At 48.3% G+C, this 23,466-nt stretch overlaps 2 protein-coding genes across 5 annotated transcripts in view; one reads left to right on the forward strand and one right to left on the reverse strand.

The window, feature by feature from the left end:
- On the reverse strand, positions 1 to 11,431 carry PLAGL2 (PLAG1 like zinc finger 2). Of its 3 annotated transcripts, none has more exons than XM_067707803.1 (3): positions 11,372 to 11,431; positions 5,195 to 5,567; positions 1 to 2,046 (listed from the first exon to the last, which is right to left on the reverse strand). In XM_067707803.1, exons 2-3 carry the CDS (start codon positions 5,452 to 5,454, stop codon positions 816 to 818), a joined length of 1,491 nt encoding a protein of 496 aa, XP_067563904.1. In that variant the 5' UTR covers positions 5,455 to 5,567; positions 11,372 to 11,431; the 3' UTR covers positions 1 to 815. The 3 variants fall into 3 exon arrangements, with proteins under 3 accessions (XP_067563904.1, XP_067563903.1, XP_067563905.1); XM_067707802.1 differs by lacking the exon at positions 11,372 to 11,431 and adding an exon at positions 10,803 to 10,913; XM_067707804.1 differs by lacking the exons at positions 5,195 to 5,567; positions 11,372 to 11,431 and adding an exon at positions 10,803 to 10,900.
- The window catches only part of POFUT1 (protein O-fucosyltransferase 1), a 24,952-nt gene continuing 12,520 nt past the window's right edge, over positions 11,035 to 23,466 (forward strand). Inside the window, exons 1-4 of one of the 2 annotated variants that reach the window (XM_067707806.1) lie at positions 11,035 to 11,236; positions 12,888 to 13,009; positions 16,442 to 16,624; positions 17,783 to 17,895. In XM_067707806.1, coding sequence (XP_067563907.1) covers positions 11,104 to 11,236; positions 12,888 to 13,009; positions 16,442 to 16,624; positions 17,783 to 17,895 — 551 coding nt within the window. In that variant the 5' untranslated portion in view covers positions 11,035 to 11,103. The remainder of the gene's footprint in view (positions 11,237 to 12,887; positions 13,010 to 16,441; positions 16,625 to 17,782; positions 17,896 to 23,466) is intronic. The other variant, XM_067707805.1, reaches the window with a different exon arrangement.

The following is a 23,466-nucleotide window of genomic DNA, read 5'->3' on the forward strand; positions in this document are numbered from 1 at the left end:
TGAAGCAGTCCAAAGTCAGTTTATTTCCCCACAGGGGAAAAATATGACCTCAAGTGAAGAGAAGTCAGTGAGACCCGACTCCGCCTTGTAAACAGGGCTCCAGTTAACACCAGGTACCAAATGGTTCCGGCTGGTGCCAACTGGAATGGACTGGTGGGAATGGATTCACGGTGTGTAAACAATGTTCACTGCAATCATTCTAAGGCTATACAGCTCAGCAAGGGAGGTGAAATGGTGTGTCTGAGGCGACTGTGTAAACGGTACCGTTGCTGGAAAACACTGAAAATGGAGGTGCTAGGACAGGAGGGATGGAGGTGATGGGAAGAACAGAGGCCCTCTCTCCTGCCTGTTGGTTGGAAGCAGGCAATGGACCCGCTGCAGCAGGGCCTGACCAACTGCTGTGGGGTCTGCAGGCTGGGACCAGAAGACGGGCTTCTTGGGCTATTTCTCTCGAGGTCATCCAAAGTAAAACCCTCTGTGTCTCCGAGACCTCTCCCTTCTCCAAAGAGAAGGAGGTTCTGATGCTTTGGAGAGGGAGAGGGCTAGGTGTGGCTCCCGATTCAGATTAAAAAAAAAAAAAGTAAAAATACCTGAAGTCCTATTGTATGAAATCTTTTCATGGGGTTGGGGCTCAAGGCTCCTCCTGGAACTGATCCTGGAGCCCAAGCCCCCAAACCAAGTGCTCCATACAGATACTGAAATTTTTCTTTTTGAACTCAGCTCTGAAAGCTCAGCTGCCTTCATGGGGGCTGCATATGGGGTAGATACTGAGACTCCCTAACAGAGCCAAGACTGAGCTGAGGTCCTCCTTGGGGCTACTGGAATGCCTGGTGGAAACGAGGCAGGGTGGTGGTGCTCAGGCCAGAGGTGAAGACAGGAGGCAAGGAGTGCAGAGGCCCAAAGTTCAGCGGTCCCCCAGCTCCCGGGGAATCTTGAGGCTGAGCTTGCAAAGTGGTGAGCAGGGGCTGCGCCTCGGCCTGGGAGTAGCCCATGACCAGGCCTCCTGTGGCCCCGGGTGGGTTACATGGGGGCAGGTTGAGAGGAAGAAAGCCCAGTAAGTGGGAGAAGTCCACATTAGCAGCGCAGAGGGCCTCAGAGAGGTTGGCGGGGCTCTTGGTGAGCAGTGCTTCATCTAGGAGGGCCGCAGCTGCCGCCGGCTGAGGTGAGGCGGGCTGGGGTTCAGCGGATGAGAGAGACAGGCTTCCAGGAAGCTCCGCCAGAAAACTATCCACCTCCACTTTGGGCAATTTGTCGGGCAAGTATGAGGTAGATCCAAGCTGGTATTTTGGAGGAAGCTGAGCTGGGGAAGAGATAGGTGAGGACTCCAGAGGGTAGCTCATACCCATGGGCAGCGTGTTGTGCACCAGGGAGTGTGGCACGCCCGCACTGGGCATGGTAGGGATGTGGGCACCATACATGCCCATGGGCAACATGCCAGGGAAGGCCTTGGCCCCCATCACGTCCCGAGAGGCCATGCACAGCACAGGGCTCAGCTCTTCCTTCACATTGACTGTGGAGCTGCAGCTGAGTAGGCCTAACATGTCCACTGGCTCTGTCTTGATCTTGAGCAGCTCTTGCGAGTGACTCTTCTTGACATGACGTGTCAGGTGGTCTTTGCGGCCAAATCGCTGGGCACAGTACTGGCACAGGAAGTCTTTCCGGCCTGTGTGGACCACCAGGTGCCGCCGCACATCCTTACGAGTATAGAACCGCCGGTCACAGTGGTCACAGGGGTGCTTCTTCTCCTTGGTGCCACCTGCTACCCGGCGTGAGTGGGCCTTCAGGTGCTCTAGCAGGGCCTGGGTACTCTCGAAGGTCTGCAGGCACACCTTGCAGCTGAGGTCACCACTGCTGGCGGCATGCATGGCCAGGTGGCGCCGGTAGCCCAGCTTTGTATTGTAATTCTTACCACACTCAGAACAGTGGAGGGCCTCTTTGTTGGGGTCATGGGTCTGCAGGTGGTTCCGCAGATGATCCTTGCGGTGAAACATCTTATCACAGTACATGCACTGGTGGGGTTTCTGGGCTGAGTGAGTGGCCATGTGCCTGGAGATAGGGATGGAGGACAGAGGAGAAAGAAATGAGATCACAAGGGCTGGCTAGACAACTGAGTTGTCCACGAACAGGCAACCAGACACAAAAACTATGGTACAGCCATGCAATGGAATGGAATACCACGCCAACTGTATTCTATAGATATCCCTGACCACCTGCAAAATCATGTACTGCTATTCTTTGCAGCACTGATTTTAGTGGCAAAAAATCAGGAACAATCTAAATGTCCATCAATAGGGAATTGATTAAGTTATTCTATGTCCATAAAATGACTCAACTTTTTTTTTTTTTCTGGCCATGAGGCTTGTGGGATCTTCGTTCCCCGATCAGGGATCGAACCTGGGTCCTCAGCAGTGAAAGCACAGAGTCCTAACCACTGGACCACCAGAGAATTCCCAACTCAACTTTTTAAAATAATGGCAGCTTTATACGTACCACAGGTAACAAGCTCCTAGATACACTTAAGTCAAAAAAACCCATGAGACAGAATAGTGCCTATGGAATGGTACTATACATATGAAAAGAGGGAAGATATATGTATGTTTGCTTGTATGAGCTTAAAATATTTCTGGAAGGCTACACAAGAAACTGACAACACTGGCTACCTATGGGGAGAAGAAATGGGCAGCTTTTATGGGTGTGATGGAGAATTTTCATTATATACCTTTTGAATTTTGAATGCATTTCCTTTGCAAAAAAAAGTATATTTATAAAAATTTAAATGACACAATAAAGGGAAAATGAAATGTATCTAAACTTCCTGATCTGGAACAATATCCGAAGATATAGGGAGCCAAGTCAAAAAAGGAAGTTCAGTATAGTGTGTGTAATACAATCCCCTGTGAAAATAAAGAAGGAAGGGAATACACGTTTGAATGTCTCAACAAGGACATACAAGAAACTGCCTTTGGGGAGGAGAACAGTGGCTTTGAGTGTGACAATTCATTTTTCACTGCATGTCCATTGGTACCATTTAAATTGTTTGCCACACAAAGCAGCAACATTTAATTTTAGCATACGTGCTGCCGAAGCGAGCACAGCAGCAACATTTAAAAACTTTTTTTTAGTGATCTGGCACCTCAGTGTCCCTTGGTTTGCGCCTGCTCCTTTCTGTCTGGAAAGCAGCTCAGAATCCAGGAACTGCAATCCAGAGCTCCACAGTACATTCAGAATCAACTCAGCAAGACTTTGGAGTCCCATGGTTTGCAAGCCCTGTGTGAGATGTGTGATTAACGTTGTTCTCCCTAAGAGGCTGAAGCACAGGGCAGCCCCACCCACCAGTCAGTAAGTGGCAGAGGCTGCATTTAAACACAGACCTTCTTGAGACCCAGGTTCACTTAGGTATGCCACTGCTGTCTCTAGCACAGCACCCAGTGATTCTTATCAATCGTACCCATTACCCTCATGCTATGTGTGAATGCTCACACCTATGAGGGTTACTATTAACCTCCTGTGACACAACTGGCATGAAAACGTATGAGAGGGAGATGCTGAGTGATCCACAGTCTATTTCCCTCATTTTGAAGGTGAGGAAACAAAGGCCCAGAGAGGTTTAGTAATTCACCTAAAATACAGTGACTAAGGGTGGAGTCAAGGCTCCTGTCTCCTGGCCCAGGACCTTTCCTGTAGCCTCCCACTGACACTCAGACTGTCACTAAGAAAGTCTAAGAGGACAGCCCCAACTGGAATTCACCTAAGACAGAGGAGCACACAGAATCAAAGCATTCCTGAGGACAACAGAACTGTCATGAGGGCAATCCTGGCCACACGCTACCCTGTTACCTGTTTTAGTTCCTTCCTATCAACTGTTTTCCAGACAAGGAACTGAGGCTTTCTGTGGTCATCTTGTCCTTGTATTTACTCATTTACTGTCTGTCCCTGCTACTAGACAGTAAACTCAAGGAGGGCCAGCACCCCCATCTGTCTGGCTCACTATTCTGTCCGTATCACTGAACACTGTGCCTGGTATGTGGCAGGAGATCAATAAATAATAGTCAAGAGATGAATGACTGTGCATCAGGGAAGTCTACATTATTGGTAAAGGGCATGTTCATGGTCCTCTGACGGAAAGGCAAGGATAAAATCAAAATTATGTCCGAGCGGGCCCCCCTCCCTTCAAAGCTGCTCTGTCATTATCTGCTTTACACCAGGGCTTTCACATTCCATTTCACTTTAAGTAGGGGTTCTTGGGCTTAGAAGTTTCAGGAAATCTTCCAACCCAGAGGACACCAGGGATTCTACAGAGACATAAGTAATCATCTGAGTGGCATGCTAGTTCAGTAGAAGAGGCACTGCAGGACCTAAGAAGCTATAGACCTTGGGTAAGTTACTTCTCCACTCTGAGCCTGCACTTTAAAATTTACAGATTGGACGTGAGGGTCTCCTTTTCCTTCTTAACTTCTAAAACTGATTCCTAATTTGGGGCTAATATTCTGACCATTACCCGACACAGGTGGGGAAAGTAGCACAGGCGTACCTCAGAGATATTGCAGGTTTGGTTCCAGACCACTGCGATAAAGTGAACATCACAATAATAGGAGTCACATGAATTTTTTGGTTTCCTAGTGCATATAAAAGTTATGTTTACACTATACTGTGGTCTATTAAGTGTGCAATAGCATTATGTCTAAAAAACCAATGTATATACTTAATTAAAAAATATTTTATTGCTAAAAAATGCTAGCTATCATCTGAGCCTTCAGCAAACTATAATCTTTTTTTGTGAGAATTACCAAAACATGACATAGAGACATGAAGTGAGCAAATGCTGTTGGAAAACTGGTCCAACTTTCTTGACTGAGGGTTGCCACAAACCTTCAATTTGTAAAAATCGCAGTATCTGAGAAGTACAATAAAGTGAAGTGCAATACAATGAGGTATACCTGTATTGAAAAAAAAATTCTATCTAGTTTGTTCGTGGCTACCTGATATTGTACCCATCAGATTCTAGTGTTTGAATAAAAAATACCACCATTATTTTTCAGTGAGTGACCTCAAACGGCTGACGTTCAGGGTACACTTATGGGACAAATTAACCTCTACTCTTCTGCCACAGATAAAGTCCCACACTCAGTGGAGTCTCTCTGGCTTTATCCTCTGGAAACCTCAGGGCAGGAAGAAGTATGGGAGTATCACCTACCTATACAGCTTGTACTTGGAGGCAAACGCCTTGCCACAGTGCAGCTGAGGGCAGCTATACGGTCTCTGCTCTGGATGGGGGAGGCTCTGAGGCCTCAGCTTCTCCCCATTTGAGAAGGGTGTCCCCGAGATTTCACATTGGCACTTCACTGGACTCTCCGCCTCCCGGCCCCGAGGCCTGGGAACTAGTTTCCAGCCCACTTCCTCCTCCTGCTTTGCATCTTGAATCCAGGGGGGTACGCTGGTGAAAAATGTGGTCATGGCAAGGCTAATGGCGAAGGGCCATGTTATTGAGAAAGCCTCCCCATCAGCTCCACAGGGCTCTGTGCTCTGTCACAGCCTCCAACGCAGCCTTCAGAAAACAATCTCTTCACCTGAAACATCAGAACACCTGGTGTTAGGGAGCCCAATACCATGAAAACATGGGCTCTGGAGGCAGAGAGATCCCCGTTCCATCCCAGCCCTTCCACTTAGAAGCCATGTGACTTTCAGCCAATTACTTACTTCCCTGAGCTGTTCCCTCATTTACAAAATGGGCTTAATAATCTCCTACATCATAAGGATCTTTTGAGGATTAAATGAGATAATAAATACAAAGCATTCAGCAGAAGGCTGGGCACCTAGTGCTTAGTGGTAACTATTATTACAAGTACCACCTAGGCTAATAGGAAAACAGGATAATCAGAGGAAGTAAAAGCCCTAAACTCCAGACTTTCCCTTCTAGCTTCACTTTTACATCCTTTCCACTAAATTTAGAAATAGCAGCACCTCCTCCTCCTCTTCACCCTACCTCCTCCTCACTTTCTACAATTCTCCTCATAGAGGTGCTAAGGAGCAATAAAATGCCCAAAAGGCATCAGAGGAGAAAGAAGAAGCCATTACTTAGGAAATTTACACCCTGGAGAGTCAGCCCCTGCGCCAGATGTGTTCCTTAGCAGATGTGTTTCTTAGCAGCATATCAACATCAAGAGGTTCTGTCTGAGGAAGGCAACAGCAAACTCAGCATTTCCACTAAACCAGTACTGGTCCTGTCCCGCCCTCAACCACCACTCTGGGTCTCTTGGTCTCAGGGCCCAAACCATACTTCTTTAGCAAAGTCCGCTGAACACGCAAGGTGTTGAGTGGTGCTGAGGGTCCCAAAGACCCTCATAGAACACGTGCATGTCTCCATTATGAGCAAGTAACACATTTGCATTAGAACTTAGACGCCATCACCAAACTCTGATTCTTTGAGAGTTCAGATCACATCTCTTTCATCTCCACACACCTAGCACCTAGAAAAGGACTTTCAACTTTCTTTTAGATGAGTAAATCAGTCATTGAATGCAAGTGGATTCTTATTGGCTAACATGCTCAGGAAGTTCTGGTTTAAACTGAGTTCCAAAGTGGGGAGCCAATATCTTGAAGTCTGATGCTTTCTACTGGGTTGTGGAGTGGGGCGGGGGAGCAAAGGTGACACAACTTCTTTCCTGACTCAACTCAGAGGAAGAGAGAAAGGGCATTACCATACTGATTCTCAAAAGGGGGACAACAGAGCCACATTCACACTCACAAGCTCATCACACGAGATTACCAACCCCAATGCAACTTGCTATAACAGGGGGATTTCCTTTGAAGAGGTCATGCCAAAATTTGGTCATGAGGCTCTTCCATGTGAAGGGAGCAAAAGGGGTATCTGGGGATTGTCCATGAGAATCTGGGGAGGGCTCCAATTGCACAAACTAGCTGTGGGCCAAAGAATGCTTGCTCAGCTCATTAGCACCTGCTGCTTACAGTGACCATTCAACCAACAGGCTGGCCGTGAACGAGATGATGGGATCAGCGGGTTTATGCCCGAGAGAGCTTTGCTCATCATTAACATAAGCTACGTCCTGTTCAGGAACCATTCCTCTTGTTGAAGAAACACTGCAATGTAATATGATAAACATCTCCCTATCACGAGTGGAGATTTGCCTAGAAAGATCGGCACAAAGGTGGCTGCATTTTGCGTGAGTCACGTGTTAGCACTAAAAACTAGTCCCACTTGAGCCTTCGAGTCATCATGGCATATTTGCCTGCTTCACGATAAACCTCAAAGGCCTCTGATGTCTGGCTTTCATCGTTTAAGTCCCCTCCTTCTTCCAAAGGGTGGAATTACCTGTTTATAATACCAGTGATTACTAGGCAGCTTGGAATTGGGTAGTGAGCGAGCACGAATTTGAACATCTAGTTTGAAGGGAATTTCCCCCACCTTCAAAGTCAAATTCTGCCCCACCCCCCGTCAATATGTGAAATCATGCACCTCAGCCTCTGGAAAGTTGGGAATGGCAGCCAGAGGGAAGCAAGTCACATCACTTTGGCTGATGTGAGAGAGGAGCCTAGCTTTGGAAATTCCACGCAAACTCAGAAAGAGAACAGTATGTCCCCCACCTCCCACACGTCCACCTCATCTGTTCTCCCGAACAAGCACAAACAAGACACAGCAGTTTAGTGTGCTGCTGCTGGAAGAGTAATGGGCTTCTAGGAAAGAGGCTGATGGTGGCTAAGAAGAGCTCTCAAGGTTGTAATGATAGAATCAAAGAAGGAAGGCAGCAGCCATGTGCTTGCCTTGATTTGCACTTAATGGGGCTATGGCTTTAGTGTTACCTTAGGAACCCTTCTGGAAATCTAGTTTTTCTCCCTCTGTCCCTTGTCTGCAAAATCCTTTCATCCAGGAAGATTCCTGGGCCTCTCCCACATTATCCGAAGGCCTATTCCTTCAGACATCTTCCTCTGCAAAACTGAAAAAATTCTGCTTCTCTTTCAAAGCTGCTCTTCTGGTCTCATACTCTAACCTTAACAACTACAGAAGCTGACAGAACCTGTTCCCATAAAACAAACACAATCAATCCCTCCCAGTTACTGGTGTAACTCGGTATATTTTCATCCTAAGATTCCTTCTGGAGTCTGATATGAAGAGGGAGGTACTGTGGAAAGAACCTTGGACTTGCTATCAGAAGACTGCCACTTACTGGCTGTGAAACCATGGGCAGGTTACGTAGTTTCTCTGAACCTCAGTTTCCTCAATTTCTAAAATAGACATTTGTTCTCCTTACCTATAAAATCCTCATGGAAGATTCAGTGAAACTCTTGAAATGTCTGACATAAAACGTGTAAATACAAACAGTGCTGTCTCTGAGGTCTAAACTGTGTCTCCCTCTTTTCCGCACGGGGCCTGAATAGTACTACTTTTTTTTCCTCCCTAGATGAGTCTTCTCAGGCCTCAGAGTGAGTTTCCTTCCCTTCCCAACATCTCCCCAGAATGCAGCCTTCCCCTTTTCCCTCACAATTAACCCTCAGCACATCCCCCGGAGCCAGTCCCCCTTACTTTATCTTCCTCCAGCACCATATCCTGGGCCAGAGTTCCCTCACTGTAGGAATCTCCTCTGTTATTAAGGCCCCATACCCCAAATACAAATGCTTGCTAAAAACTCTGTATGGCCCTCTTTGGAAGCCTTTAAAAGAGACAAATCGCTTCCTCGTCTGTCTGTCCTCTGTTGTGTGCCACGATGCCTGCTGCCCTCTGATGAAACTATAGTTTTTATGGTGTTACATCATCTCTATAGAGACTGCGTTCTTTCTCCATTATTAGCCTGTTTCCTCATCTGTAAAACTAAAAATACTTACCTCACAGGCTTGTTGTAAAGATTATTTTAGTCAGGTATGCAAAGGACTCAGCACAGGGCTTGGCTTGCTCTAAGTACCCAACAAAAGGCAGCTATTATCTTTGCCTTTGTATAGAGTTGCATGTTCCTACCTTCTGCTGCCACAGTTGAATTCTCTCAAACCTCCCCCCCAAACTGTTGAGAAATAGCGCCCCTGCACCAAGGAAAGGGTTAATCTGTAAGTGTTCTTAACTAGAGAGACCCACAGAGGATTAACAGCTCCACTTCAGTGACTACCCTAAAATAGCTTTTATCCCTGCTGCCCAAGAGCTACTTGGGGATCTGAAGAACTCAATTCAACACCTGCCGAGGAGGAAACACACCCAGGAACTTTCCTTGCAGTGGACACAATCTTCCCTTAAGCAGAACCCAAAATAGCAACTGGGAAATTATAAATAGACTTAGAGATAAAAAACAGGTCCTGACCTGGGCATCAGAAACAAATCCAAAAGACACACTGACTGACTGGAGAACAGTGAGAAGGAAAGCGGGAAATGGGTATAGCTGCCCCCCGCCACCAAAACACACACACAAACACACATACACTCCAGAGTGGGGGGGAGAATTAAATTACAGGGAGGCTGGAGCGTCTCAATGACTTGCATCATTCCAGGAGACATCAAACAGGATTAACAGGGGCTGCTAGTTCTTCTATCGGTGTAGATGGACCCTTTTTGGAGTCCTTTTGATTCATGATTTCCTCTGATTCCCGCTGCCTCCCACTCCTAAGGAGGCCTTGAGCAAATGGCTGCAATTCACAACAGCCCCATTTTCACCAAGAGGAAACCTGATTAGACACCCCCCCCCCCAATCCCGTGGCCTCACCTTGGGCGGTAGGGTTAGCAACCCCAGGCGAGACTCTTTCAGAGTCCCAGGCAGACAGGTGGGAAAACACACAGGCCAGGTCACAGGAACACTTGCTGGTGAAAGTACCAACTCCCCACACCCGACGTCCCCTTATCTTGCACCTTACAAGTCCCTTTCCCCCACCGAGATGGGGCCAGGACAGGATTTGCAGGGGATAGCCTGTCTTCTGGTTCGTTTCTAGACCACCATACTGCATGGGGGGAAAGGTTAAACGCCCCTGGGCTGGGAGGGCTGGGGGTAGACGGCTGCCGGACCAGGGACAGAAATTCAGGAAGAAGTCTGGAGGTCTCAGGAATGGAAGGGAGGGAGGAGCAAGTTATCTCGATCCCTAAGAGACCCCCACTCCACCCTCCGCAAAGAAAGAGAGACGGTGGGGGGTGGGGGATGGATTACATGGGATGGAGGGTTAAAGGGGCTGAAGATAAAAGCGAATTCCCTGAATTTCAAGAGTCTCAAAATGGTACCGGGTGGAAACTGTCTAGAGTTTGGGAGTACGATCGCCGAGGAGGGAACTATAGGTAGAAATTATTTGGGTTCCCCAGAACCAAATAATTGGGGGAAGCCTCAAAAGGGGTTATGTGGTTCTGGGAAATGAAACAGAGGAGAAAGAGCGAACTATTTGGAGCAGGAAAGGGGGTTATGTGGGTCCGGGTAGGCGTGTCTGAGAGGAGAGAGCAGGTGCAGCTTATCGGCGTCCCCCAGACCCGGGTCCCTGGTAAGGTCAGCAGCGCGTTATCTGGGTTTCCAGGGAGCCTGCGGGGTCGGGAGTGGGGACCCCCCCCCCAGGGCTGAGGCTCCAGGTCTCGGAAGGGAGGGGGCCAGCGGGGTTTCTTCAGGTCCCCCAGACCCAGGTATCGGGTCCGGGGAAAGTTTTCGTCACCCTGGGGCCTATCTGGGCCGGGCTGGCGCAGAGGGGGCCTCGGGTCGGGGGTGTGGGCGACCGTGCTGAGGGGCCAGAGATGAGGGGCGCTGCCACTCCGGGCGCCGGGCGCGCGGGTGCAGCGAGACTGCCTCCCGCCCCGCTCCCCGCCGTCCCCCGGGGCCCTCGCCCACACTCACCGCGCTCCGGGCCCCGCGCTGCGGGCCGGGCCGCGCTCGGGCTCCGCCAGGCCCGCTCAGGCCCCGGTAGTGGCGGCGGTCGGGCCATTGTGCGGTGCATTCTGGGAGCCGCACGAGCGGGCGTTCTGCCCGTGGAGGGGGCGGTGCCGCGGGCTCTCTATGGTCCCGCCTGCCCGCCGGCTAGAGCGGCCGGAGCGGCGCGCGGGCGGCGCGCGGGGGCTGACGGGAGCGGGGCGGACGCTCGCGCCCTTCCTTCCCTCCCCGCCTCCGAGCCGCGGAGCGCCCTGGCTCTGGGGCCAATATGGGAGCCGCCGCGTGGGCATCGTCGCCCCTGCCGCCGCGTGTGTCTCTCCTGCTGCTGCTTCTGCCGTTCCCGGGGCTGCCCGTGGGCTCCTGGGACCCGGCGGGTTACCTGCTCTACTGCCCATGCATGGGTAAGGCCTCCCGAGCCTTCTGTCCAAATGGGGAAACTGAGGCCCAGAGAGGAGAAGCAATTTCTCTGAGGCGCCCAGAGACGCCTTGACAGGTCCAGGAAAGGACTCCAGCGCGGGGCAGGGCCTGCTCCTCACCTTTCTGCCCCAGTTGCAAGGGCACCGAAGGGACCTCTGTGTCCAACCTTCCGTTTGGCAGATGAGGAAACTGAGGCCGGGAGAGGTTACGATGTGTCTTGCGCAAGGCCTAAGCCAGCCCCGAGTCCAGTAAATGGAGTTAGTGGGGCAGGACTTGATGGCACTGACCCAACGCTGGCTCTGGGCGATTCTTTCATTCATTCAACACGTATTTATAGGGCACCTACTGTGTGCCCAGCCCTGTTCTCTGCTCCAGGGATACGGTGGTGATAAGACAGAAAGCTCCAGGCCCTTGTAGAGCCTTCATTTTAGTTGGGAAAGACAGACCATAAAAGATTAATATAAAAAATAAGTAACTGCATAATATTTATGGATGAGTGCTATGGGAAAATAAAATAGAGCAGGGTAAGGGAGAATCTAAAAGCTGGCTTAGGAGTGCAATTTAAATGGGAGTGGTGGATCGTCACTGTTAAAGTTATTTCTTCTTAAAATCCTTCACACTCCTAACCATGATGATGTTGCCCTCTGCGCATCATCTCCACCACACCCTTCTCCCCAGACCCTCCAGCTGCAGGCACAGTTACCCTTTTCTGTTCCTTACACATACTCAGGTCCTGCAGCCTGTGCTAGTCCCTCTGCCGGGGAACACCCTCCCCTTGTCTTGTGCCAGACCAACTCCTTCCCATCCTCAGGCCACAGCTTAAATGTCACCAGAAAAGACTTCACTGACCTCAACCCAAATAATCTCCTCCTCATTGTTCTCCATCACCAAACTTTTTTCACTTCATTTTTGAACTTATCAAAATTTATCACTGTATATTTGTTTATATGTTTACTGTCCCCCTACCTGGCCTGTGAATGCCTTGAAGGCAGAGACCTTGTCCTTCTTACTCACTCCTGTGTCCCAGCACCTAGCAGAGAGCCTGACACGTGGCCTCTCAACAGTCTTTGTGGAATGAATGAATGGATGCCATGCTGGGGATAACAGAAAGAGTCAGACAGGGACCTTGCACCTGGGGCATTCACAGGCTGAGGAAACAGCCAAAGGCCGGGAAATGGGAAAGGACATTCTAGGAAGAGTGAAGAACCGCAAGTAACTCATATCCAAGGTGGGAGGCAGAGGAGGGGAACTGAATATGGCAGAGGGGTAGTGAAAGGATCCCAGTGAGTGAGGCATTGGAGTTACCCCTTCACATGCAGATGGGAGGAAATAGAAGTAGAAGGTCACTCCTGGCTGATGGAACAGCAAGAGCAAAGGCATGGGGTGGGGATGGGAAGTGTAGAGCATGTTTGGGAAACAGCAAAGAACCTGGAGTGGCTGAGGCAGAAGAGGCAGGGCCTGAAGGGCCTTGACTGTCAGACCCAGGAGTCCAGACGTGATCCCATGCTGCCAGCTCCCCTGGCTCTCCTTGGTGTCCTGGCCCTCCACACTCCTGGCTCTGCATCCTTTCTGAGCCTTGCATGCCCCAAGCCCTCGATGCCGTAGTCCTCACTTCACCTGCAATATACCATCCAGGGCGCTTTGGGAACCAGGCTGATCATTTCTTGGGCTCCCTGGCATTTGCAAAGCTGTTGAACCGCACCCTGGCTGTACCTCCTTGGATTGAGTACCAGCATCACAAGCCTCCTTTCACCAATGTGAGTACCTCCTGCTGTTGACCCTTGTCCACCTTTCCCTAATCCTGCTCACCTCTGCTTGACCCCAAGTCTTTCTGTAGGCTTTACCTCCCACCCCTCTGAGTTTGCCCTACCTCCCCCCACCCCACCCCCCGCCAGAACTGTCTTCCCTGGCTAACTGGCTAACATTTATCCAGCACCTGTTGTCTGCCAGGCACTGTTTCTGAGCACTGCATCAGGATTAGCTCTTTTCCTTCTCATCACATCCCTATGAGGAAATGGGTTTAGAGAGGTTAGGTAACTACCCACGCTCACACAGCTTGTGAGTAGTAAACTGGAATTCAAGCCCATGTCTCTCTGACTCCTGAGCCTGTGACCTGAACCTTCAGACTCCATTTCCAGCCTTGTTTGGTCCCACCCATTGGTCAGAGGTGATGGTTGCTATTATCAGTTCTGAAGGAGAAACAGAGGCACAAGTGGGTTAATAACATGTCCAGGGCCACAAACCGGAGCAGTCTGGCTCCGGCACTGCCTCTCACCTCATCAAGGGGTCCCTTAGTATGGGAAGCCCAGCATCATGTAATTTCTTGCATGTTCTTTATGTCTTCCACCAGTCCTGTATCTGTCATTGTTCACAATGTAACTCCAGGGGCCTGGCAGTAGGAACTAAATTAATATTTAGTGAATTGACTTTGAAAGTTTTTAATAAACTTCAAAAAATTATGTTTAGTATGTACAAAACACTGTACTTTATTCTTACAGCCTAAAACGTAGGTTTTATTTTTTCCTGCACATGCCTGTATTTAGAAAGTTTAAAAGCCAGAGTACCTGAGATCATAGCCTGGCTTGGCCACTTACTAGCCGTATCGCCTGGGCAGGGTACGTGACCTCTTTGTGCCTCAGTTTCCTCATCTTTAAAACAGGCTGGTAATAGTTGTTGCTACCTCCCTCAGTGAGTTAGTGATCGTGGAATGCCTCCCTCTTAGAATCAGCTGAAGCCATCAATTGAAAGTGCTTAGGATGCAGGGAGTCCTTAGTAACCGGGAGCTGTTGATGCTCTGACTTTTTGTACTCACTGTTATAGTTTAGACCTGGCCCGTTGGTCTCCCTCTGGTTTGCTTGCCTTCTCTCACCTTGCCTTCTCAGCTAGGAGTCTTTCAGAGTTTCCACTTCTTGCTTTCTATGGGTTACTCAACCTACCCCAGTTGGGCTCCCCTTCCCCACTGAGACTGTTCTCACAGAGGCCACTAAGGACCTCAGAATTGCCAAATCCAGGAGTCATTTCTCAGTCTTCATCTTAACTGACCTCCCGGTGGCACCTGGCCCCATGTGCCTCTCTCCTTCTTGAACTTCCTACTCCCCTGGCTTCCAAGACACAGCCTGTTCCTGCTTCAGCCCAACCTATCCACATTTTCCTCTTTGTGCTGCATCAGGGGCTCCTCTCTCCCCACCCACTGTTTAAATGTTGGTGGGTCTCCTCTTTCTGTTTGCTTATTAGCTGTGTGACTTAAGATGAGTTACCTAGATTCTGTCCACCTGGGTTTCTTCATAAATAAACTGGAGATGGTTGTATTCCTACCTCTTACAATTAGATGAATAAGTCCATGAAACATCATGAGTACAGCACCTGGCACTAACCCAGCACTCAGTAAATATTAGTTGCTTTTATTACCATTATTTGCTTTGCTGTAAGTTTCTGTTGACTCTTGGGCTTTCACTTTTCTCCACGTACCTCCCAAATTTACCTATGGCCCAGACTCTCCTCTGACCGCAGGCCTTGTGTTTCTAACTCCTCTGCCTTTGGGTCTATTTGGATGACCCACAGATAATCTGAAGTTCACAAAGCCAGAACTTTCCCCTCAAACCTGTGTAACCACCTATATTTCCAGCCCTAGTTTATGTCACCTCCATTCACCTGGGCCAGGAACCTAGAAGTCATCCTAAATGCTTCCCTTTACTCTGTACTTCACCTCCCTTTACATTTTTTAACCTGTCCATGCTTCCCCATCTCTCGGACTTTTGGAGATGCTCAAAAATACATGTTGAAACAAAACAAAGCACACAAAACAAAACAAAAATACATGTTGAATGAATACTTGAACAAGTAAAAGGACCATTGCAGTAGCCTCCTAATTCCTCTCCTTCCTCTTATCTTACCATCAGTACATTCTTTCTTCTGCCGCCAGAGTGATCTTTCAAGGAAGCAGATCTCACATTATTTCTGCTTAAAATCCTTCAGCAAGACCTTGTTGCTAGTAATTAAGGTTCTCGAAGTCTGTTCATTGGAACATCAATGGCTCGTGCAGGAACGGTGCAGTGGTTAAGTCAGTTTGGGAAATTGTGTTCTCAATTCCTCATTCCCCCCAAATTTGGAGATTCAAAATGCATGTTAGCATATTAAAGGCCCTGAGTTCTGCCATAAAGAAACCTGCTTAACATAGCATTTCCCAGGCCTGTTTATTTCTGGAGCCTTTTTATTGCAGAACCCTTTACCCACCTGAACTAGTGGAACATGCTTGGGAACTCTGACCTATAGGATAAAGTCTAAATTTTATTTCATGGTGTTCTAAGAAATTTTCTTAAGTCTAGAAAAATACAGAGATTACTATAATCACCGTCCATGTATCTACCACTAGAAATGATAATCATTAATATTTTCTCATCTTTGCTTCATGTTTTCTTTTTGTTAATAAAAGAAATAAAAGTTTATAGATAAAGTCGTTAAAAGATTGTGTGTCTCGGCTCGAGGTAACTTCTAGTCCCTCCCCCCAGAGGCAACCACTATCATGGATTTAGTGTCTTGGTATGACTCCTTCCAAGTTTTTTCCTGTACTACTTCCATTGTGGCACTGAGCATCCTTTTATCCATCTCTTGGTACGAAGGGCAGGATTCTCTAAGGCAAATACCTAGAGGTAGAGGGCACCCTTAAAATCCTATTAGATGCTTGTAAGGGGTTACACTCCAAAGTAGTTGTTCCAAAATGTATACTTCTACTATCAGCCGTATCTTTTCCAGTAATTAGAGTTAAGCTTTTAAATTTTTGCTGGTCTCACAGGTAAGAAGTGGTGTCTTGTTGTCATTGTAATTTTCTTTCTCCTAATTCTCGTGAGCTTGCACATCTTTTGAGTGTGTTGGCTATTTGGGTTCCCTTTGCTGTGAGTTGCTCTCTCCTATCCTTTGCCCATGTTTTCTCTTGCATCATTTGTCTTTTTTCTTATAAATCAGCAGGCATTTTTGAATATGAGGTGTATTACTGTTTGTTCTTTAGTTTGCAGATGTCTTCTCCCAGCCTCCGTTCTAACTGTGGTATCTTTTATCAAAAGTTGTTCATTGGCATGTAGTCCAAGCTGTCTGGGTCTTAGAGTATATGGCTTTAATGAATGTCTTTGAAACAGCCACTAGGATACTGAGGAGGGGCCCTCGCCCCCTCCTTTTCCCCACTTTCCCTGTAGCTCCATGTGTCCTACCAGAAGTACTTCAAGCTGGAGCCCCTCCAGGCCTACCATCGGGTCATCAGCCTGGAGGACTTCATGGAGAAGCTGGCACCTACTCACTGGCCCCCTGAGAAGCGGGTGGCATACTGCTTTGAGGTGGCAGCCCAGCGAAGCCCTGATAAGAAGACATGCCCCATGAAGGTGGGTCCTGTGGGTCTGGGGGACCCTTTCTGCCTGTTCCAGGTCCTCTAGGCCCCTGAGACACTGTGCGATAGCAGTGTGTGGGAGAAGGCACCAGAAGGGCCTAGAATAGAAAGATGGAGATTTAAGTCCCATTTCTGGCATTTGTCAGCAGTGTCACTTTGGGCAGAGGACGTTGCTTCCTCTGAGCCTTTACTTCTGCCTACAAAGTAAAGACACCAGTTCCTGCTGTGTCTTGCTCATAAAGTATCAGTGAGGGCCAGGTGTAAGAGTGCTTGTAAACTGTAAAGTGCCACATCAGTAATAATCACTAATACTCACATAGCACTGACTACACACCAGTACCATGTTAAGAGCTTTCCACATATTATCCCACTTAATCCTTAAACTGTTCCATGAGCAAAGTACTATTAATACCCCATTTTGTAGAGAGGACACCGAATGCAACAAAGAGAGGTTTAATATTTTGCCCAAAATCATAATAGCAAATAAGTTGTGGTAATATGGCTCCATTATCCACCCTCCTAACTTGTATACTTTCTTGCCTCTCAGCACATAAATGAAAAGCTGTTATATTTATCAGTAGAAGTTTGTAAATTTCTGGCACTTTTGGAATAAGACAGTCCCCAACATGTGTTTCAGTGCTTATGCTACAGTCTGAGGAGGGTGGTTGGACGAGCTGTGAAATTTGAGAAGGGAGACCTTGCTTACAGCCCCAACATTGCCCTCACTTGCTCTGTGAGCTTGAGCAAGTGTCTTGTCTGGGTCCTGGTTTCCATCTTGAAAATAAGGGCATTGGATTAGCCAGGTCTTGAAGGTCTCTTGGAGCTCGTAGTCCATGGTCCTAAATCCAAGGTTGACTTGCTCCCCAGACCCCCACCAGTGCTGCAGGGTCAGCGGCATATGGCACACGAGCAGGAAAGACTCCTTCAGATATCGTGGTGAACGTTGCCTGCTGAAAACCAGACTGGAGGCCGAGCTGCCCTCCTCAGCACCCAGCCCAGAAATTACGACGTGATATTCCTACTGGCCCATCCTGTGAGAGTATTTCAGCCTGAGTCAAATCACCCAGGGTTCCCCCATCCACAGTCCCTTGGCCCCATCCCCAGCTGGCCTTCCCTCCTGCTCAGTAAGCCTTTTCCCACTCTCTTTCTCTAGGAAGGAAACCCCTTTGGCCCATTTTGGGATCAGTTTCATGTGAGTTTCAACAGGTCTGAGCTTTTTGCAGGCATTTCCTTCAGCGCCTCCTACAAAGATCAGTGGATCCAGCGGTATGTGGAGGGGGCAGCATTGCTGGGATTAGGGGAGAGGTGGGGGGCCCACGGGCATTCAGCACCTTCCTGGCCCTCTTCCCCTCTACCACACCCTGATGTATGAGACCAAAGGTGCGGCTGTTCTGTCTGTTGAACTTGGGATCCCATGTGATCTGTTCCCATCTCAACGCCTGACACGGTGGGACGTTGACCTGCCACAAGGTTGAGCAAGAGTTTATCAGCCAATAAAGGATGTCATAAAAAGAATATTGTGCAGTCACATGAGTCTCGATTTCCTCCTCTAGGCGTGAGAATCACTCCCCTGTTACCTTCCTCTTCACAAGGTGAAAATTGGAAGCTGCTTCTAGAGAAAAACAGCTTCAGGTGCAGACGGAGAAATGATGTCATCCTGATAGTAATTGGATGTGCTTTATTAATTGTGCTCCAGTAAGCCCTATTAAAGAACAAAAACTAGGTTAGCAGGGCATAGGCACAGGCTGTGAAATATTTATAGAGCAGCCGTCACGTATGAGACGTAGTGCTCAAAGGCCAGAGGTGATGCATAAAAATGAGGAAGACCCGGTCTCAGCCTTCAGCGGGCTACAGTCTAGATATAATGATGACACTAACATAGTACATTTGCCCCTGATGCTGTAGTGTGGCAAGAAAGAGCATGGGCTTAGATGTCAGACCTGGGTTAGAAACCGTGAGGGGCTTATGAATTCTTGTGAGGTCCCAGCACTTGGCATTTAGTTAGCCAAAGATGGACTGATGCAGAGGAACGAGCACAGGCTCAGGATAAGACAGCCCTGAGCGCTGACCCAGCCCTGCCTCTTTCTCAGATGCCCCTGAGTGAGCCACTCCAGCTGTCTGGCCTGAGGTTCCTCCTTGGTTTAATGGAAGGAGCACTATGGTATCTGCCTCCAAGTGTGTAAATCACATGGCACGTAGTAGAGGGCCAGTCACTGTTACCTGTTACTATTATTCACATCCTTTATTTTATTTAAGTCTTTGAGAAATTTCATGAAATGGGTACTATGATCAATTTCCATTTGACAGGTGAAGAAACTGAGCTCAGTAAGGCTAAATAACTTGCCCAAGGTAATGCAGCTATTGACTGGGCAGCAGGGGTCTGTGTGTAAGGCTTTCATAGGTAATAAGAACTAATATTTATTTAGTGCTTACTTGTGCCAGTTGCTGTTCTAAATCTTCACTACCTAAGTCTTCTAAGGTAATAGCTCATTTAATGCTTCCATGAGTCTGGGGGACAAGTGTTACTGTCGTCTCTGCTTTACAGGTAAGGAAATTGAGACAGAGAGAAGTGAAGTCACTTCCCTAAGGTCATGCAGCTTGAAGTGGCAGAGCTGGGGTTTGAATCCAGGCAGCCTGACTCCAGAGCACCCATTCTTCATCACTGTGGAGAAAAGAGCTGTGCCTTTAATAGCTGCCAGTTCCTATTTGGGACTTGCCTTCAGAGCTAGTTCATGAGCTACTGAGGATACTCAGTCCTGGCAGAGTCTAATCCCCCTCATTGTTGATCCCAGATAGGGAATTGTTGATTCCCATTTGATCACCTGCTTGGTTCTCCCCATTCAACTCTGAATGACCCAGAGCTATTGCCAGACGGCAGACCTGTCCTCAAAGGATGGAGATTTGCCTCTAAAATGCCAGGGGGAAAAAAAAACCATGACACCAGCTCTAAAAGCAGCTCTAAGAGCAAATTCCAAAAAGCACACAGTCCTGGTTGGAAGAGAAGGGACAGGGTTGCATGGATGCATCAGTCGGACAATGTTGCTGAAACACTTGTTCATGGCCGCGTGGTCTTGCTTCAGATCATTGAGTTGTAGGAATTGTGTAAGGGCTTGGGGAAGCTTGTGCCTCACAAGCAAATTTTTGGGAAAGGAAGACTAGTGGGGAAGATGAGGTCCCTGGAGGCAGTTGGAGAGAGCTAGGACCACCTGGGCAGCTGCCTTCCTTCCACACACATGTAAGAAGCACCGCCTGAGTGTCAAGCACTGGTGTGGATGCTGGGGAGACAGGCAAGAATAAAGCAGATAAGGCCCCTGCCCTGATGGAGCTGATTCTAACAGGGGAGACAGTGAATACATTTTTACGTAGGATAGTCCCAGAAGACAGTGCTGTGAGGGACATAAGCAGGTGATGTGTGATGGGCAGGCAAAGACCTTGTCTTTGTCAGCTTGGACTGCTATAACAAAATACCACAGACTAGGGGGCTTAAACAACAGACATTTATTTCTCATGCTTTTGGAGGCTGGGATGTCCGAGATCACGGTACCAGCGTGGTCAGGTTCTAGTAAGGACTCCTTGATTTGCAGTTGCTGCCTCTTACTGTATCCTCACATGTTGGAGAGAGAGCAAGCTCTCTGGTCTCTTATAAGGGCACTAATCTCATCACGAGGGCTCTACCCTCATGACCGTCTAAATGTAACTGCCCCCAAAAGGCCCACTTCCTAATACTATCACATTGGGAGTTGGGGCTTCAACATATGAATTGGGGGCGGGGCGGGGGCGGGGGCACAAACATTTAGTCCATAACAGATCTGAAGGATGAGGAGCCAGCCATGCCAAGAGCTGGAGGGAAAGGTAATTCTTCATGGTGGGGACACTGCAAGCTCTGAGGCAGGACAAGCTTGGTGTGGTCAAGGGGCAGAAAGGCCAGAGTGGCTGGTAGGTCTTTGGTTTGGTTTTTGTTTTTCCATTTTCTTTATGGAATCCCAACTGTACAAAGTTCCAATCCATGTTAAACATCTAATTTCTTAAGATGAATACTCTTTGGAATACCCACCACATTTGGTGTTTTTTTTTTTTTTAATAAGAAAATTAAACTTACTCATACTCCCATCACCCCTCCAAAAAAGTATTAGAATTTTGATATGTATACTTCCACCCTCCAAAATGGGTGTATTTTTATGTACATATACAATGTATACCTACACATACTAACTTAAAATGAAATTATTACATATAGTTTGTAATTGAGTAACTATCTTTTCTGAGGAGTAATTGATATTTATCAGGTTAGTAAATAAATATCATTGGCAAGATCTGTTCTAAACATGTAAAAACATGAGATTTCAAAAAATGGTTAACTGGTGTGTATATGTGTATTCCACTCCATGCCAATGGGGTGTATTGGGTAGGGTATGTGTGTGGGATGTCCATTCATCTGTCGATGGGCACTTCTTGCTTGTGGTCTCACATGGCTACAGTCAGCTGTCGGCTGGGACTGGAGTCATCTGAAGGCTCAACTGGGCTGCATGTCCAAGAGGGCTCACTCATGGCTGGCTGGTGGTGCTGGCTGTCGTCTAGGAGCTCACCTGAGGCAGTCGGCTGGCATGTATACTCTTGACCTCTCCGTGTGGCTTGGATTTCGGGCAACGTGGCAGCTGGATTCTGAGAGGGTGCATCCAGGGAGTGCGTGCTCCAAGAGACAGAAGGTGGAAGCTGCTGGCCCCCTAAAGCCTGGGCCTGGCATCCAGGACACTGTTAACCTCTGCCAAGTGCTATTGGGAGGGGACTTGAATTAAGCTGCCATATAGAACAGGAGATTGGAGAAGTGGGCAGGGGTCAGACTGTGCAGGGCTTTGTAGGCCCTGGTGAAGCAGTCTGGTAAGAATCCTGTGAGTGTTTGCAGGGGTGAGTTTTGAGAGTTTAAGTATTTTAAACATTTTCTTAAATAGTGGACACTTTCTTGCTGTAGACAATTGTCCTTTGGGGGCAGGGGCGTGGGTGTAGGGAGAATGGCATTAGAAAGGGTCAGCCGCTTCCCTGGCTCACTGTGTAACTGCAGATTGCCTCCCTTCTCTGGCCACAGTGCTCTATCTACAAAATGAAGGGATTGAGCAAGATCGGTCACTTTCAAACTGTTCTTTGAGTTTTAGAGTTCTGGAGAAGCGCTGTGTGCTGTGGGGGCAGCAACGGGGGCCAAGTGGGAACTGCTTGGTTCCCCTCCCCCACTGCCTTCAACCAGTAACCCTCTTGTATATCAGCTAGAAGTGCTGGTGGCCACAGGTCCGGGTGCACCAGGTTTAACTTAGCTACATGTAACAGAAAACCCCAAATAACAGAAGACTAGCAAGATAAAAGTTCATTGTTTTCTTAAGTAAAAGGACCGGGCTGTGCAACCCAGGGCTGCATGGCAGCTCCCTTGTGTCTAGGAATTAGGCTCCCATCTCTGCTTAGCCATCCCAGTACTGGCTTTTTTTTTTTTTTTTTTTTGGCTACACTGCACGGCATGCGGGATCTTAGTTCCCCAACCAGGGATCGAACCCCTGCCCCCTGCAGTGGAAGCGTGGAATCCTAACCACTGGACCACCAAGGAATTCCCCCAGTACTGGCTTTTATCCTTAGTGTCACCTCATGGGCCAAGATGACTCATGAAGCCCCAGGTAGCTGGAAGGACAAAAGGGGCAGAAGAAGGGCACATCCTCACCTTTTTAAGGAGCCTTCCTTATAGCTTGCTTACACCAGCTCATTGGCCAGTACTTAGACATGTGGCCATACGTAGCTACAAGAAGTACTGAGAAATGTCTTTTTTGGGGCTTCTGTGTGTCCAGCTGAAAACTGGCTTCTAGGAAAAGAGGATAAGAGTTATTTCTCCCCACTAAGTGATTTCCCACTGAGGATCTTTCCAGCTCTGCTGGTTCTGAGTCTGTGAATACCCTGATGGAGATTTAATTGAACAGACATTTATTATTTATTGCACATTTACTGTTGGAAGGCTATGAACCATTCTCTTGGTATGAAGGCAACAGGTGTTTGAGCACGTGGCTTATCTTCTCCCAGGCTGCAGCCTCCTTGGGAGGACATAAACAGGTGACATGTAATTGGCAGGGCGGAGACCTGCAGGATGAGAAGAAGCCAGGCATGCAAAGAGCTGCAGGGAAAGGTAGTTCTTCATGTCAGGGACATTGAGAACTAGACTCTGCCTCTTTCATGTCCCTGCACCCTCTGCACTCAGCATAGTATCCATCCACTGGTGTATCCTGGGCTCACATGTGGGTGCTGTGCATGGAGAAACCCCAGCTTGGTAGGGGGATCTCAGCAGTGTCAGTGTGGTGGTGAAGAACCCCAGAGGTTCACTGCACCCAGCAGCAGGAAAGTGTGCCTTCTTCAGCTGAACAGTGACCAGGCTAAGGGCCTGACTTAGGGTCAAGCATCAGGGATGTGAACAGATGGACCTGGTCAAGCTTTCTTCCCAAACAAGACCCTTATTCCCCACTTTCTTTCCAAACAACACTCTCCTCCCTCATTGGGAGCAAATGAGCACGTCAGTCTTGGCCTCTTCCTGCTTGTCACGTCAGAGCTGACGTTGCATTGGGACAGCTATATGTGCTGATCCAGATCCATGTGGAGGGACTGCATATTCCAGATTTGGAATTCACCAAAGGTCAACAGCAGGTACTTTCTAAGAGGTCAAGGAGGGAACAGATCCTGATTTTATCCTAATGTTCCTGCCACCTGGGAGATCACAGCTTTGCTTTCCATTTGAAACCCTTTAAGGTGGCCTATGAAAGTCGCTTAGCTGAGGTCCTAGCCCATAGTAGGTACTCAGTTACTATTCACTTC

The sequence above is a fragment of the Pseudorca crassidens genome, chromosome 15, assembly GCF_039906515.1.
Source record: "Pseudorca crassidens isolate mPseCra1 chromosome 15, mPseCra1.hap1, whole genome shotgun sequence".
Taxonomy (NCBI): domain Eukaryota; kingdom Metazoa; phylum Chordata; class Mammalia; order Artiodactyla; family Delphinidae; genus Pseudorca; species Pseudorca crassidens.

What these genes read in the sequence shown, in the direction of transcription:
- PLAGL2 (XM_067707803.1), bottom strand. Translation starts at nt 5,454, where the DNA reads ATGACCACATTTTTCACCAGCGTACCCCCCTGGATTCAAGATGCAAAG. An exon ending in TCCAAGTACAAGCTGTATAG is followed by an intron (nt 2,047 to 5,194) that starts GTAGGTGATACT and finishes CCCTATCTCCAG; the next exon opens with GCACATGGCCACTCACTCAG.